This window comes from Caretta caretta, chromosome 1, assembly GCF_965140235.1.
Source record: "Caretta caretta isolate rCarCar2 chromosome 1, rCarCar1.hap1, whole genome shotgun sequence".
Taxonomy (NCBI): Eukaryota; Metazoa; Chordata; order Testudines; family Cheloniidae; genus Caretta; species Caretta caretta.
The window spans coordinates 340486071-340503473 of NC_134206.1; the positions used below are offsets into that span (position 1 = coordinate 340486071).

The 17403-nt window shown below is 44.3% G+C and overlaps 1 protein-coding gene across 3 annotated transcripts in view; it reads right to left on the reverse strand.

The window, feature by feature from the left end:
* The window catches only part of DHTKD1 (dehydrogenase E1 and transketolase domain containing 1), a 48845-nt gene that overhangs the window by 18274 nt on the left and 13168 nt on the right, over positions 1-17403 (reverse strand). For all 3 annotated transcript variants that reach the window (XM_048836601.2, XM_048836599.2, XM_048836600.2), the window contains 4 exons: positions 10029-10200; positions 8162-8360; positions 6876-7188; positions 5346-5430 (listed from right to left, as the gene is read on the reverse strand). In XM_048836601.2, the coding sequence (XP_048692558.2) occupies positions 5346-5430; positions 6876-7188; positions 8162-8360; positions 10029-10200 (769 nt within the window). The remainder of the gene's footprint in view (positions 1-5345; positions 5431-6875; positions 7189-8161; positions 8361-10028; positions 10201-17403) is intronic.

Consider the following 17403-nt stretch of genomic DNA (forward strand, 5'->3'; position numbering starts at 1 on the left):
GCTTCAAGTTAAATATATACTTATGGGAAGGAATTTTCCTCCAGGGCAGATTGGAAGAGGCCCTGGAGGTTTTTCGCCTTCCTCTGTAGCATGGGGCACGGGTCACTTGCTGGAGGATTTTCTGCTCCTTGAAGTCTTTAAACTACAATTTGAGGACTTCAATAGCACAGACATAGGTGTGAGATTTTTTTTTTTGTAGGAATGGTGGGTGAAATTCTGTGGCCTGCATTGTGCAGGAGGTCAGATTAGATGATCATAATGGTCCCTTCGGACCTAAATATCTATGAATCTGTGCCCTGGTCTACACTAGGACTTTAGGTCGAATTTAGCAGCGTTAAATCGATGTAAACCTGCACCCGTCCACACAATGAAGCCCTTTATTTCGACTTAAAGGGCTCTTAAAATCGATTTCCTTACTCCACCCGACAAGTGGATTAGCGCTTAAATCAACGTTGCCGGCTCGAATTTGGGGTACTGTGGACACAATTCGATGGTATTGGCCTCCGGGAGCTATCCCAGAGTGCTCCATTCTGACCGCTCTGGACAGCGCTCTCAACTCAGATGCACTGGCCAGGTAGACAGGAAAAGAACCGCGAACTTTTGAATCTCATTTCCTGTTTGGCCAGCGTGGCAAGCTGCAGGTGACCATGCAGAGCTCATCAGCACAGGTGACCATGATGGAGTCCCAGAATCGCAAGAGAGCTCCAGCATGGACCGAACGGGAGGTACGGGATCTGATCGCTGTTTGGGGAGAGGAATCCATGCTATCAGAACTCCGTTCCAGTTTTCGAAATGCAAAAACCTTTGTCAAAATCTCCCAGAGCATGAAGGACAGAGGCCATAACAGGGACCCGAAGCAGTGCCGCGTGAAACTGAAGGAGCTGAGGCAAGCCTACCAGAAAACCAGAGAGGCGAATGGCCGCTCCGGGTCAGAGCCCCAAACATGCCGCTTCTATGATGAGCTGCATGCCATTTTAGGGGGTTCAGCCACCACTACCCCAGCCGTGTTGTCTGACTCCTTCAATGGAGATGGAGGCAATACGGAAGCAGGTTTTGGGGACGAAGAAGATGATGATGAGGAGGAGGTTGTAGATAGCTCACAGCAAGCAAGCGGAGAAACCGGTTTTCCCGACAGCCAGGAACTGTTTCTCACCCTGGACCTGGAGCCAGTACCCCCCGAACCCACCCAAGGCTGCCTCCTGGATCCAGCAGGCGGAGAAGGGACCTCTGGTGAGTGTACCTTTTAAAATACTATACATGGTTTAAAAGCAAGCATGTGAAAGGATTACTTTGCCCTGGCATTCGCAGTTCTCCTAGATGTAGTCCTAAAGCCTTTGCAAAAGGTTTCTGGGGAGGGCAGCCTTATTGCGTCCTTCATGGTAGGACACTTTACCACTCCAGGCCAGTAACACGTACTCGGGAATCATTGTACAACAAAGCATTGCAGTGTATGTTTGCTGGCATTCAAACAATATCCGTTCTTTATCTCTCTGTGTTATCCTCAGGAGAGTGAGATATAATTCATGGTCACCTGGTTGAAACAGAGTGGTTTTCTTCAGGGGACACTCAGAGGAGCCCATTCCTGCTGGGCTGTTTGCCTGTGGCTAAACAGAAATGTTCCCCGCTGTTAGCCACAGGGAGGGGGGAGGCAAAATGCGACCTTGTAACGAAAGCACATGTGCTATGTATGTAATGTTAACAGCAAGGTTTACCCTGAAAGAGTGTAGCCACTGTTTTATAAAATGTGTCTTTTTAAATACCGCTGTCCCTTTTTTTTTCTCCACCAGCTGCATGTGTTTCAATGATCACAGGATCTTCTCCTTCCCAGAGGCTAGTGAAGCTTAGAAAGAAAAAAAAACGCACTCGCGATAAAATGTTCTCCGAGCTCATGCTGTCCTCCCACACTGGCAGAGCACAGACGAATGCGTGGAGGCAAATAATGTCAGAGTGCAGGAAAGCACAAAATGACCGGGAGGAGAGGTGGCGGGCTGAAGAGAGTAAGTGGCGGGCTGAAGAGAGTAAGTGGCGGGCTGAAGAGAGGGCTGAAGCTCAAAGGTGGCGGCAGCGTGATGAGAGGAGGCAGGATTCAATGCTGAGGCTGCTGCAGGACCAAACCAGTATGCTCCAGTGTATGGTTGAGCTGCAGCAAAGGCAGCTGGAGCACAGACTGCCACTGCAGCCCCTCTGTAACCAACCGCCCTCCTCCCCAAGTTCCATAGCCTCCACACCCAGACGCCCAAGAACGCGGTGGGGGGGCCTCCGGCCAACCAGCCACTCCACCACAGAGGATTGCCCAAAAAAAAGAAGGCTGTCATTCAATAAATTTTAAAGTTGTAAACTTTTAAAGTGCTGTGCTTAAAGTGCTGTGTGGCATTTTCCTTCCCTCCTCCACCACCCCTCCTGGGCTACCTTGGTAGTCATCCCCCTATTTGTGTGATGAATGAATAAAGAATGCATGAATGTGAAGCAACAATGACTTTATTGCCTCTGCAAGTGGTGATTGAAGGGAGGAGGGGCGGGTGGTTAGCTTACAGGGAAGTAGAGTGAACCAAGGGGCGGGGGGGGGTTCATCAAGGAGAAACAAACAGAACTTTCACACCGTAGCCTGGCCAGTCATGAAACTGGTTTTCAAAGCTTCTCTGATGCGTACCGCGCCCTCCTGTGCTCTTCTAACCGCCCTGGTGTCTGGCTGTGCATGACCAGCAGCCAGGCGATTTGCCTCAACCTCCCACCCCGCCATAAACGTCTCCCCCTTACTCTCACAGATATTGTGGAGCACACAGCAAGCAGTAATAACAGTGGGAATATTGGTTTCGCTGAGGTCTAAGCGAGTCAGTAAACTGCGCCAGCGCGCCTTTAAACGTCCAAATGCACATTCTACCACCATTCTGCACTTGCTCAGCCTGTAGTTGAACAGCTCCTGACTACTGTCCAGGCTGCCTGTGTATGGCTTCATAAGCCATGGCATTAAGGGGTAGGCTGGGTCCCCAAGGATACATATAGGCATTTCAACATCCCCAACAGTTATTTTCTGGTCTGGGAATAAAGTCCCTTCCTGCAGCTTTTGAAACAGACCAGAGTTCCTGAAGATGCGAGCATCATGCACCTTTCCCGGCCATCCCACATTGATGTTGGTGAAACGTCTCTTGTGATCCACCAGAGCTTGCAGCACTATCAAAAAGTACCCCTTGCGGTTTATGTACTCGGCAGCTTGGAGCTCCGGTGCCAAGATAGGGATATGGGTTCCGTCTATGGCCCCACCACAGTTAGGGAATCCCATTGCAGCAAAGCCATCCACTATGACCTGCACATTTCCCAGGGTCACTACCCTTGATATCAGCAGATCTTTGATTGTGTGGGCTACTTGCATCACAGCAGCCCCCACAGTAGATTTGCCCACTCCAAATTGATTCCCAACTGACCGGTAGCTGTCTGGCGTTGCAAGCTTCCACAGGGCTATTGCCACTCGCTTCTCAACTGTGAGGGCTGCTCTCATCTTGGTATTCATGCGCCTCAGGGCAGGGGAAAGCAAGTCACAAAGTTCCATGAAAGTGCCCTTACGCATGCGAAAGTTTCGCAGCCACTGGGAATCGTCCCAGACCTGCAACACTATGTGGTCCCACCAGTCTGTGCTTGTTTCCCGAGCCCAGAATCGGCGTTCCACAGCATGAACCTGCCCCATTAGCACCATGATGCATGCATTGGCAGGGCCCATGCTTTCAGAGAAATCTGTGTCCATGTCCTGATCACTCACGTGACCGCGCTGACATCACCTCCTCACCCGGTATCGCTTTGCCAGGTTCCGATGCTGCATATACTGCTGGATAATGCGTGTGGTGTTTAATGTGCTCCTAATTGCCAAAGTGAGCTGAGCGGCCTCCATGCTTGCCTTGGTATGGCGTCCGCACAGAAAAAAGGCGCGGAACGATTGTCTGCCGTTGCTCTGACGGAGGGAGGGGCGACTGACAACACGGCTTACAGGGTTGGCTTCAGGGAGCTAAAATCAACAAAGGGGGTGGCTTTACATCAAGGAGTATTTCAGGCAGGACTTCACGGAGGGTTCCAATAAGAAATGGTGCACCTAAGTTATCGTTCTTATTGGAACAGGAAGGTTAGCCTGGCCTCTGATTGTTACATGGCTAGATTTACCTCGCTGCACCTTCTCTGTGACTGCAGTGTGACCTAGAAGAATGAGTCCCCTAGACAGGGGAGGGGGGGAAGCAAATGAGTACAAAACAAATCTGGTCTATTTCTTGTTTTGATCCACTCCATCTATCTTTTACATCTTTGGCTGGCAGCAGACGGTGCAGAAGGACTGCATGCCATCCACATCTCATGGCTGCTCGGCAGAAGATGGTACAGTACGACTGCTAGCAATCCGTATCGCCTGCCCGCTCACCATAAGACGGTTCAATAGGACTGACTGCAGGACTAAAGAGAATGACCTGGTCAAGTCACTCCAAATTTAGTCCCTGCGCCCATGTCTGCCCAGGCGCTCCCAGCCGACGTGGCCAGGAGCACCTCGGACATGACGATGACAGCTACCAGTCGTACTATACCGTGTGCTGCCACAAGGCAAAGGGTTGCTGCTACTGTGTAGCAATGCCGTACCGCGTCTGCCAGCACCCAGGAGTCATAGGGTGACGGTTACCTGAGTGGGCTCCATGCTTGCCGTGGTATGGCGTCTGCACAGGTAACTCAGGAAAAAAGGCGCAAAACGATTGTCTGCCCTTGCTTTCACGGAGGGAGGGAGGGAACGGGGGCCTGACGATATGTACCCAGAACCACCCGCGACAATATTTTAGCCCCATCAGGCACTGGGATCTCAACCCAGAATTCCAATGGGCAGCGGAGACTGCGGGAACTGTGGGATAGCTACCCACAGTGCAATGCTCTGGAAGTCAACTCTAGCCTCGGTACTGTGGAAGCGCTCCGCCGAGTTAATGCACTTAGAGCATTTTCTGTGGGGACACACACACTCTAATATATAAAACCGATTTCTAAAAAACCGACTTCTATAAATTCGACCTTATTCCGTAGTGTAGACATACCCTATGAGTAGTCCCATTTATTTCAATGGGACTTAGCTTTAAGCACAAGAAAATATGTTTCAGTGAATCAGGGCTTTATCCTCTGGACCTCCTAGTATCTAACCTACAAGTATAAATGGCACAAGGTGGTCATGGTTGCCTTTTTATTGGAAAAAGATTCTATTTTATTGGGCTTTTATATAGTCACAACTCTTGGAATTGATCATGAGATACATTAAAAAAAACAAACTCTCATAGCATATTAGATTGTCACTGAAGCAACGATATACTATCTGCTGTCTAGTTGCCCCTTACCTTGGCTGAGTAGTGAACCAAAAGCTAATGTTTCAGCTGTAGCCCAGTCCAACTTCGTTCCTTCCTTCACTTTCTGTATTCTTGCCTGAATATTTTTTAAAAAATAGATCAGTGAATTTAGCTTTGTCATTCTGCACCTCAGACGTTACAGCTCAACCGAGATAACTAGAAAAATACACAGAGCAGCATCTCTAAAGTTTTATTAGTCACTATAACAGAGTGGCTCGCCCCTTTAAGAGCTGGAGCCCTGGAACTTGTCAACTCTGTACAATTAGCCCTGTCTGCCACATCTGGGATGAGTTGTGTGGTTTAATTAGAGCCAGCTGGGTATGGACCAGGTGACTCCCCTTTAGCATCAGAGTGAGAGGCTCCTGGAGGGAAGGCCCTGAAATCAGGAGAACTGCTCCAGCTGGGAAGGGCTGGGAATTGCCTGCTAAGGCAAGAAGGACCCTGAGACACCAAGGTAGTTTGGGGCTGTGCCCAGCTGAAAACTGGAGGGAAGACTTTGTTTAGTTTTGAACTTTAAGTTCAAACCGTACCCTAAAGGAGGGCTGATATTGGACTTGACAGAGCCCTTTTGAGTTTATTAAGAAATCGAGGAGAAAATGAGGTGGTAGGGCACTTGCAGGCCACCAGGGAACACCTGGGAGGAGGCCACTTGCTGACAGTCACCTTAGGCCCCGATCCTGCAATCAGTTCTATGTGGTGGACACATTTGTCCATGCAGATCATCAGTGAATCATGGATCCAATTGCAGGATCTAGATTTTAAACTCCTTGGAGTACAGGCTGTGCTTTTAATATCACAGTTTTTTGTTTATGTTAGTGCTGGGGAAAGATGCCAGATGGAAGATTTCCAGTCTCCAGAGCTGACTAAAACAGATTAGACAGCAACCATACAAAATGTTCTCCAAAACACTCCCCTTCCAACATGCACCCATGGATGTGGAGGGAGGTAGGCTAGGTCAGTCTTCCTGCCCATTCAACTCTTGGCCTCTCTTAGGCTGCCTATCAAGGGCCAATCAATGCCAATAATTTTGTTATGTGGATGCATTCACTCAGAACTGGAACAAAATAATTTTATACAGACAACTTACTAGCCATCACACATTAGTAATGAAGGTGACTAACAACAACCTGGTGCACATTTATACTGGGGACCTAGGAAATAGACTCTATATTCTATTACCAATCCCTGAGAGTCTCCCATAAAGTAAGTTTTTATTCCATTTAAGAGTTTTAAAAAGACCTAACCCAAGTTTGTTAAAAAAATTTTTATTGATAGAATAAAGGAAAAAACAAAGTGCTATAATTTTGGGGAGATTACCCTGTATTTCTCGCACACATACAAAAAATAGTGGTTCAAGCCTTGCAAAGCTCAAATCAGCCTCATCAGGGAAGAATTATTTCTTTTACAAGACTACTTTGTTGTTCTTTAGTTGCATGCTTTGTGGTGTTAGATTTCCCCCGTAACAGGTTTTTTTTTTTGAGCTATGGAATAAGAAGATAGACTTCATTAAGCCTTACAGACCTGTACATGCGTCCTCAGAAGATGACTGTGCATCTGGAGCTCTTCAGGCACCTCCACGGACTTGATGCCAATGAATTGCAGGAGTGGCACAGGCAGGCCTGTATCCCAAATGGTGATCCTAGCAGAGGGTTCCACCATGCCACTCCAGTGAGCTTGCAGGTTGGTTGAAGGGGGGCTATACATCATCATGTTGGCTAGATGATCATTCAGCTTGGAGTAATATGAAGTCTTTATCTCCAATACCTCATCCTCAGTCATGAGCCCACTGGCTATTAGACGCTCTGCATACATGTCTGGGACACTCTTACGGGATCTGTCAGGGAGGAAGTCAAACCCCATGCACGTACACTGTGCCATCACTGTAATAACAGGGAAATACAACCTTGTTGCTGCCAGATGGCAATATAAACTCATTCCAAGAACTGGAGTGAATGATCTGCTGGGTTACAATCATTCAGATGGAGGCCCTCCAAAAAATAAGGGGCATAAATTCTCCAGGACAATTTGTGCTATCTTGTTTATTATTGGAGAAGCATCTGTACTGGCAGCTATGGTCAAAAAGAAAGACTCAAAATCAGAGTTGCACTCTAATAATGATAAACTCACAGCAAGGTGAGTTAAGACAAGGAGTCTAAGCCTTCTCTTCCACCATAGTGAACATTGCATGCATGCTCCATCTGAAGTGCCAGAATATACTGGCTAGCACATTTTGAAAAAACTTTTTTGGAGTGGGGATAAAGTTAGGGTAAGTTTTACTGCTCATAAAACAGGATTCTAGCTGAACTGGCAGGAACCAACTTAAGCAGGCATTGTGTAAGCCTCCCACACACAGCTCTGCCAATGGCCATCAGCCCTGATCTGCAAACCCTTCCCAACCAGTTGTCTGTGTCCTGAATCCCAGACGCTCATGAGCAAAGGGCAAACCAATCAAGAATAGCTACTGGGAAGTTTTAAAATGCAGATGGACTATATTAACTTGTTCTTCAAAGGAGCATCAAACTGCATATTCAAGCACTAACACCATCATCAGTAATGCCCAGTTTCTCTTTAATATGCAAGATGTCTTGACAGTGTGCTCCAAAGAGCATAGCCATGTCCACACTAGTACTTACCCTGCTGCAAACACAGATGCTGGTGCACCATTGCCAACAGCAGGACAGAATGTGCCATGTAAACAGGGACCTTAAATTTCATAGAGGCTTCTGTTACAATTGAGGATAAACTGATCATTACTGCAGCTGGTTTAGGCATGAGTTATACACCTTCCTTTGCTAGCATTAACCTACCTGATGATTTTATACATGCTGGGGTTGGTGAAGAATGGCTCATCGAGTTCATTGTGGCCCCACTGTCTGTAGCACAGCAAGTCTACAATCACATCCCTGCGGAAGTGACGCTGGTATTCAACAGCTAATCGCGTCGCTCGGATGACTTCTTCAGCATCATCACCATTCACATGGATAACTGCACACCCAATTATCTTACCTGAACAGAAGTTCAACATATGGATTTATGAGTCAAACTCAGGGCAAGATCTAACAAAGTGCTCCCTACCCTTTGCAATCACAGGAGAATGAGCACATGGGATATGCTCACTGGAACCCAACATGTGATCTCTGCTCAGTGCATCAGAGAGAGGCCAAAAAAATCCAGAGAGATCCTGCCCATGCGAGCAGGGAGAAGAGTCTTTGTGGTTGTTACAATCACCTCAACCCTGTGCATGTGTGCAAATGGGTCCACAGTATGGTTCCAGAGTGAAGTAAAGCTTCTAACAGGTTTTGTGCACACAGTCTCTAAATCCTCTCATTCTGGATGGAAACTAAAGCCTTCCCAGGCTGGCAGTCTTTTGGTTGCCTCTTGCTCCAGCAGAGAAACAAAATACAATTTTTAACCTGAAGCAGGGTTTATCTGAAATCTATACAGGATTTCCTTGGTCAGAAGCAGTCCTTCCCCTAATCCACTCATGCTCTGTTGCTCCCAGCAGATCCCAGACAGGTTTGTCAGAATCAAAGTCTTTTCAAATAAGCAGAAGAAAATCCCAAACTCACATTAGAGCTCCCTTCCCTCTGTGTGGCAACTAGACTGTCTAGGCAGAAAATCAGCTAGTTCCCAGCTGTTCGCTTGTACTTCCTTTTAGATGTTCCATTTAGATGTTCCAGAGAAGTTAACATGCTCCTGCTATTTCCCTGGCCCTTCTGGTGATTTTTTTCCTCTCCACATAGAATCCCAGGAGTACCACAGTTCTCTGACCTGATCGCTCTCCAAGGACTCAAATGGGTAATAAACCATGTCACAACCAATACACAACATGGAAAGGAAATCTAGGGATGTGAGCCACAAAACCAATGCAGGGAGAAAATGGAATGTAATTTGCTTTCTCTATCAGTTATCATGGGTCCACCCTATAACTTCTGGTTTGCTAAAGCAGTGAAACAAAGATTTAGTGTGAAACGCCCAAGACATTAATATGTTTTTAGTTGTAGGGGATATAATTACATCTGCACACATGGGAAGGACAAAGCATATACAATCTAGCTAATCAAAGAAGATTTGTGAACAAAGATAAATCAGAGAGAGACTCTTCATTCACCTTATTCTAGTAGTGGCATCAACCTCATATTTCAACACACAAGTCCACCAGTTACACTACAATCACAACCAAGATACAGTCATACAGTAGAACCTTGGTAAGTCAATGCTTCAGAGACCCACTGTGTTTAAAAAAATGCTTGTTGAATTTAACAAATCTGTGATAAAGTCTCATACTATATCACAAAACATACTTGAAACACTGGTCAAATAAATTTAAAAAGTTTGTTACTGATAAAACTTAACTATAGCCTGGTAAACATTCTGTAGCATTCTGTAAAATTACTATGTAAATTTTCTCTGCTATTAAGTCTTTGTCATGAAGTGCATGAAAACAATTTTTTGTGTTTAAATTATTATTATTATTAGCAAAGTGTATTCTACTCTATTAACAAGTCCAATTTACCTAATTCATCATAAGTGTGGAAAAAGATTCCCTGGGATTCATAAACACTATCTGTGAAAATCCAAAGAGGAATTTGTACTTGACATTCACACTGGGGAGTTTAAATTTCTTTTACACAGGTTACATAACCACTTGTGTGGTGACCCTTTTACACATACCAATATCACTACAGTATAGCGACGATCTTCCTCGCTCTGGAGGAGTGGTGTAACCCAGCTGATTATTAACAATCAAATGGATGCTTCCACCAACTCTGAAATGTGGGAGATTAGAGAGTGTCAACGTTTCAGGAACAATCCCTTGACCAGAGAAAGCAGCATCACCATGAACCTAAATTATAGAAGAAGGAGACAGAAAAGGATTTGTTAGTAGCCATGCTGAAAGATGTCACAATGAGAAAAAATTCATTACACAAGATCTTTCAGAGTGATCATACAGCCCTACTAATACCAGTCACTCACTCCCATGCTAATTTGATAGATTTTATATAATCTTTTAACTCCAAGGAAGAGTCACGGCCAGCAACTGTGCACACATTGGCTGATCTGTTAACTGCTCGGAGCAAACCTATAATCTCTTAAAATAGACTTTATCATTACACACAGCATTATAACCTAATATGGTTGGTCAAGTGTGACAGTTGTTAGTCTGCAGTAGATTTGCAGTAAAAGATCAGTGAACAAAATTAAGTCAGTCACCATCTGATACACTGCCCCTCCCCCAAAAATTAAATGTTGCAGGCCAAAATATACATGGCTTCTGTCTGTCTACACTTCAGTAAATAGAGGCATAGAATAGACATATGGAGAAAGGATAAAAAAGGGATGAAAAAACAAACATAAATGAAGATAAAAGGTTTTTAAAAAGGGACTGAGAGCTACTGAAGACCCTAAATCAACAGGAGATACAGGTAGGCTTAAAAACATATTTGAAGAAAATTTATTTAAAAAGTTACAAACAGCCCAGGTTTTTGAAAAAGTTGAAAACACTGGGCTCAATTACAGGTTTGCATTGAAACTGGAGTCTTTAGCTGCAGAGCTTGAATCCAAACATCCCCAGAGTTCAGTGTGGTTCAGACTGAGGTTCTATTAAAGCCTCCCTCTATAGTCAAAATCATTAAAGATTAGAAGTTTTAGGAAGCTGCTAGGTAAAACCTGGTGAGGGTCTTACCTTCAGATTCAGGATCCGCAGACTCAGATACTCTATAGATACAAACCTAGCCACATCACAGTTGAAGAAAATGTGCATGTGAAGCCCTGGTGACATGAAACCTCTGGATTTTAAGTAGTTCTAATAAAACTTTTCAGTTAATCTTTACAAGGGGGCATTACAGATAAGCAGCGTTATTCATTACAAGGGAGACCCCCAGCATTCAGTTCCGTTTCTACTCCTGACCCTGACATTCCCTCTGCAAATTTAGAAATGAACTGTGGCAAGTTTCTGGCATCTCTGAAAGGATTTCACTTCTTGCTCCAGCTGTTTTGCTGCTCTCCAAAAGCCTCCATTTTGCATGGTCCCACTCAATAGCACCAGCTTCATTCCAGTACACACACTAAAGCAAGTGAAAAGGCTTGTCGGCCAATGCTCTGGTCTCATCCCAAGACCTTCAGAGTGTGTCACTGAAAAAGGCTCCTCAGAACCCAGCACACAAGTTTACAGGACATTTGATATTTGAGAATTTAAGTCTCATGCCCTCTTTCTACTTAAATCTTCCCCCCTCAGTAACCAGCTAGCCTCCAGCCATGACATTTCATTCTACTGAAGAAAAAGCTTCTTGGGTCTTCCAGTCTACTTAAGGTGCAAGAAAACGGAAAGGAATGAAATACAGTGTAACTCGTAATAAACAATCACTCAATGCACCAGCAAGTTGCTTAATAATCTTGGTCTTAAACTAAAGGATGAACCAAGTTATACTCAATGATTTGATGCTAATATTTTAACAAGCGTCTTCCACAGAAGGCTGACTCTGAATTATTGCCAAGAAAAGCCTCTTTAATCTGCACACCAGGAGTATGAAAAACAGAGTGCTCCCTGCTCTACAACCAAGGAAAGCAGCAAATCCACTTTGCAAGCAAACTTGATTCCTGCTGAAGTTCTGTGCCACTGCACAATGCAGAGTTTGCACAGAATTAATGTTCCCCATAGAATTTGTGATTCCACCCCAACCCAGGGCTGCCAGCGGGAGCCCCAGCTGCCGATGGGAGCATCATTATACGGTGTTATTTTGACAAATAAAATATGCAGCATTTTAAAATACTGTGCACAGAGTTTAATTTTTTGGCCCAGATTTCCTCCAGTTGTAAAACTTCTCATGTGTACTTTGGTGTTAAATTTATACTTTGTTTCTGAGAACTCCAGCGCACGTTGATAGGAGAGAAAACCATTCGGCTTCTGTAATGGGAAATGGACCGGAAGGGAATGAGACACACTGTAAGGGATGATTCCTCAAGGATTATTTGTTTTTGAACACCGGATACTTGGTGCTATCTAGTGCACTCCAAAGGCAAAGGACTTGCTCTTCGGAAGCATTTTGATGAGCCTCTGAAATAAGTTGTCACTGGCAGGGATAGTTCAGAAGTATCCAAAAAAAAAAGGGTGAATTCTACCACAGGCCAGGCTTCAACTAGAAGACAAGACTTTAATAAGAGGATCCTGATTATAATGGAAACCATGTCAAAGGGTCATGTAAGGCATGAGGCTGCCTGTTACTTAACTTACGGTATTTTATATGCCCCACCCTCTTACTATAGTATCGGATTGCCTTAGAATCTTGAATGCCTCAACCCCACCGTGAGCTAAGGAAATGCTATTCTTCCCCCATCTGTAAAACTGAAGCACAGACAGTGACTTGCCCAAGGTCACACAGGAAGTCTGTAGCAGAACAGAAAATTCAATCTGGGTCTCCTGAGCCCCAGGCTCATGCCCCAGCTACTGTTCCATCCTTCCTGTCTCTACTGAAGGTAGGCCCTTAAGCTATGTCTACAGTATGGACCATACAGCAGCAGAGCTGTACCACTGCAAAGTCTCCTGTGTAGCAGCTCTATGCCGGCCGGCATAATTAAACTACCCCAATGGGCAGAGGAAGTTATGTCGGCGGAAGCGTGTCTCCCACTGACATAGCGCTGTCCACACCGGCGCTTTTGTCAGTGACGCTTATATCAGTCAGGGGTGTGTCTTGCCAACAAAAGTGCTAAAGTAGACAAAGCCTTAGTGAAGGTTTCATTACACAGTGGTCATTTTATTCAGAAGGAGGGAAGAAGAAAGTGCACATTGTGGGTGTCAAGGAGATTAGGCGATGAAAGGGAATCAGAGACTCTTCCATGGGAATTAAGTTTGGCCATTCCCCCCACCCCCAAAGAAAAACAGAAAAATTAGAAGGCAGGAGGGTGTCTAGTGGGAAATCAATTATTAGGGCGTGTGTGACATGGGGCTAAGGTTAGGGAAGGTTTTATTTGTACAAAAGAGATGGATGGGTCTGGGTAATGGAATCTGGTGGCAAAATCTAAGGGGATAAACAAAAACCAGCCTCACTGGTATCAGCCATGAGCATCACTTTCAATTCTGCCCATGGCATTTGAGTCCTCCTGGAATTTACTGGGGTTGGGGGGGGAGGGGAAGAAACGGGAAAAAAACGTGCATGTCTCATATGCTTCTCAAATCTAGGATGTCCTTTGAAATGCCTTGACATGAACAGGCTACACCTAGTTGTTTCCATAAAACAACTCCTGGAGAAATAAGTTTATGTTTATATAGACCACCCAGCAATGCAGTACAGGATTTTTCTGGCAGCCTCCATATTACATTTGAGGGAGGAAATAAAATAATGTTGGCCGATGTTTTAATTGCTGTAATTAGGATTTAAAAAATTGGTGGACTGAAATCTCTTCCCCATGGTAGTCACCTACCACTGTCATAGAAGGCTTCTTCTAATTAAAATCATCATAGCTAATTAAATCCTCACAACAGGCACAACCCCTACTTTGGGGAAGGGGAACCTGGAGGCACAGAGAGGCTAATGGCCCGATTTTCAGAGATGTTGAGAAATCCACCATAAAAGAATCTGCGGGTGCGCAGTGCTACTGAAAGTCAGACCACACATGCCTTGCTCAAGGCCAGAAGAGTCAAGGGCAGGTCTGGCTCTCAGACCCTTGCTCACAATAGTTACAGAAATGTCAAGATTATTGTATTAACGGCAACTTTTAAGTCACAACAACCAATAAAATAAAATAAAAATTGTAACTTAAGAATATTTTCAAGGTTTAAAACAAACATGTCCTGCAGGTCAGACATTTCCTTTGGTTGGGTTTGCTTATGGCCCGCAACTACTCTGGCTGCCACTAGTTTCTAGACAATGCCTGATCAAGAGGCCACTACTGCTTATTTATCATAGAATATCATGGTTGGAAGGGACCTCAGGAGGTCACCTAGTCCAACCCTCTGCTCAAAGGAGGACCAATCCCCAAAAAAATCATCCCAGGCAGGTCTTTGTCAAGCCTGACCTTAAAAACCTCTAAGGAAGGAGATTCCACCACCTCCCTAGGTAACCCATTCCAGTGCTTCACCACCCTCCTAGTCTTCAATAAGTCTTCAGCTCAGTCTTCAATAATAGTCTGAGCCTTAATTTCACCCCCTTCAGAAGTTATTGAAGTGTAACTTAGGAAAAGAGATGGTCAATTCTTAAGTCTCAGTCAGTGAGCTTTGATTACAGAGAGATGGGTCAATGGGCCAGACAGTAGGAATTATTAAAAATTAGTCATACACACGATTAGAGTTCCATTACCCAAGAACTTGCAGAAGTTTGATCTTTTCCACTACAGTGGATGGCAAATTCAGAGAGGCTTGATCATAGAATGGAAAAAGATTATGCAATATTTTCCTCCCCCCTTCTTACAAAATTGATAACTCTCTCAAAACTGCTCCAGATGCTGGAGTCTTTTCCTTTCCTCAGACTTGTGGTTTGGACAGAATTTCTGAAATTATCTTGAAGTTAGAACGCAGCTGTGCTGAGATCTTGGGAGGGTAAGAGATGAAGATAAAAGTTGGTTTAACAAAAAACAAACAAAAAAAAAAACACAAACAAAAACTCAAGCCCCCATAAAATGTCAAAATTCTTAGGAAATGCTCCTTGTCTAAGCTTAACTAGAGGTGAATGCCCTGCAATCCTGGCCAGAATTTACAACTACAGGAAAAACAAATCCTTTAAAGAGGTTTAAAACAAAAAGTAGATGAGTGGAAGCTGCAAGACACATAAGCCATGAGCCCAAGACACTTAAATCAACATATACGTATGGTCAAAGACTGGCATTTATATCTAAAAGCCCACTATGACTCAAAACAAATAAATTCCCACACCAGAGCAGAAATGTAGCCCATCTAGACCAGTTCTCATTTCCTGTAGTGGTTCATGCCAGGTGCTTTATGACCTGTCCAGACTACAGCTGAAACCATGCTAGCAATAACTGTATTTTATAGTCTTACACTATGGACAGGAATTCCCCCCGCCATTTATAACCATATTTCAGTGAGATTATTATAGGTTACCTCAGCGGTCTAATGGTATGTCACAAGGCTTATCCCACTCATGAGAAATGGTCTGTATGCTGATATTGGAATGAAATACGTATCAGGAGGCCATATTTATGGACTTTAAACAGCATGTGTCAATGAAAGAGGGAGTCAAGGAATGTGAGGTGAAAAACTGATAACTCTCAGGCATAAGAGATGGAGAAGTTTGGGAGATACTTACATGTGTTTATCTCCCAAATGGACCCTTTTTACAATCTTGGGACACAGAACTTCATCCAGAAATTTTGTGAAGGAAGATCTGGAGACCTTGGAGAACTAGGTTCACTGTCAGTCTCACTGCCATTTTAGCTATACTGCTTCCCTTTCACCATCTATAACCAGCCATAAAACAGAGAGCAGGAGCCAGCTGCCAACTCCCATGCCAGTACTGCTGTCCCTAGCCAAAAGCAAGTGAGCAAAGAGAACTCGAGCAAGCCAGCCTTGAGATTTCTACACTTATCACTGGGGAGAGAAAATAACTTGCAGGGAGCAGTGCAACAAAAACCCTGAAGTGAGGCTCTAAGGCCAAGACTCTGAAAGAAGAAGAGCTTTATACCTATTTTCTCCCTCTTGACTGGCTGAGTGCCCCCAACCAATAACCACTGTAGTCCTATGTTCACTTCATTTTTAGTGACTAACCCAAACCCCCGTTAAAAACCACCACATGATCATCAACATAGCAAAGCTATTCTAAGCCTGACAGCAATCCCTGACATGGGAGTTGGCTTGTGTTGAACAGAAGTGGGTAGAAGACCTGAGACCACTACTAGGTTAACGGGCTGGTTGCTCCCTGAACACCTTTGTTTTTCAAGAGGAGAAAGAGTTACACGTTTAAGTTTATGAGATCACTTTCCTTGTTATCTCCACAAGAAGAGGTATCACAAAGAAGGCCACACAAACAAAGGAGTTTTCCATATCCTCTCTAAACTGCACGTGGAAAAGTGCAATTTTCATCAATCCAGTAGAGCACTGTACAGTGTTCCCAGTTTTGCAGAATGTGCAAGGGGAAGGGGAAAAAAAAAAAAAAGTGTTACATGGTTCAATTTGGAACCTGAACTTCACACCAGAGTGACCATGAGCTAATGCAAGGGAAGGAACGGGCCAGTAAGCTCAGGGGCATGTTTTACCAAACAAAATGCAAGTAAGTTTCCTGTTTAAGAAAAGAAAAAAGTTCAACAAATGCAGTTTTGTTGGAAATGTGAATGAGGCCATTCAGTCCCAACAGTATCTTAACCTCTCTTTTCTGCTTTTTTCCAAACAGTCCATCAAACTCACACTCCAGAAGCAAAACTGAGGCATTTCTTTTATTCCAATTATTTCCCCACTAATGCCTTCCATGTTCATTGCTCTTGGCTTGAAATAGTTCTTCCCCAGTTCCCTATTTACTCCTAGTTTCTAAAAGTCTAAGAGCAGAGTTCAGTTTTGGACTCAACAGAACGGAGAAAAAAAGTCTTTACTAGCTTTGAGGGTTTTTCACAATTTCGATGCAGTTCTGAAGGAGAAAGAACCCCTTTCGGTAGCCAGGAAAGATTTACCAGGACAGTATAGTGCTGAGACTCCCCCCTCACCACAACCACATACTCTAATGGCCAATACACACTGCAGTGTTTGTTTTTCTCCAAGGACATGTTTTCAGAGGCTGGGAGATTGAAGGTTCCTGCTTGGTTCTATTTCAAGTTCTAATCACCCTGATTAGAAACAATGGGTGAGCATGACAGTTTAAACTGCAAAAATTGCAAAATGGCCATCAGGGAAAACAGATGTGTGCAGCTTTCAAAGCATTCTTACTAGCAAGAAGACTACTAGAAAAACTACTAGACTACTAGTACAGATAGAGATCATTGGCTTGGAAATCTTAAAACTGGGATGCTTAAAAATGCCAGCTGCATTGTCATCTGGAGATCTTCCTTTTTCTAATAGTGAATAAACCTAGCTCTTCACCTTTCCTCTGATTTACAAACTTTACAC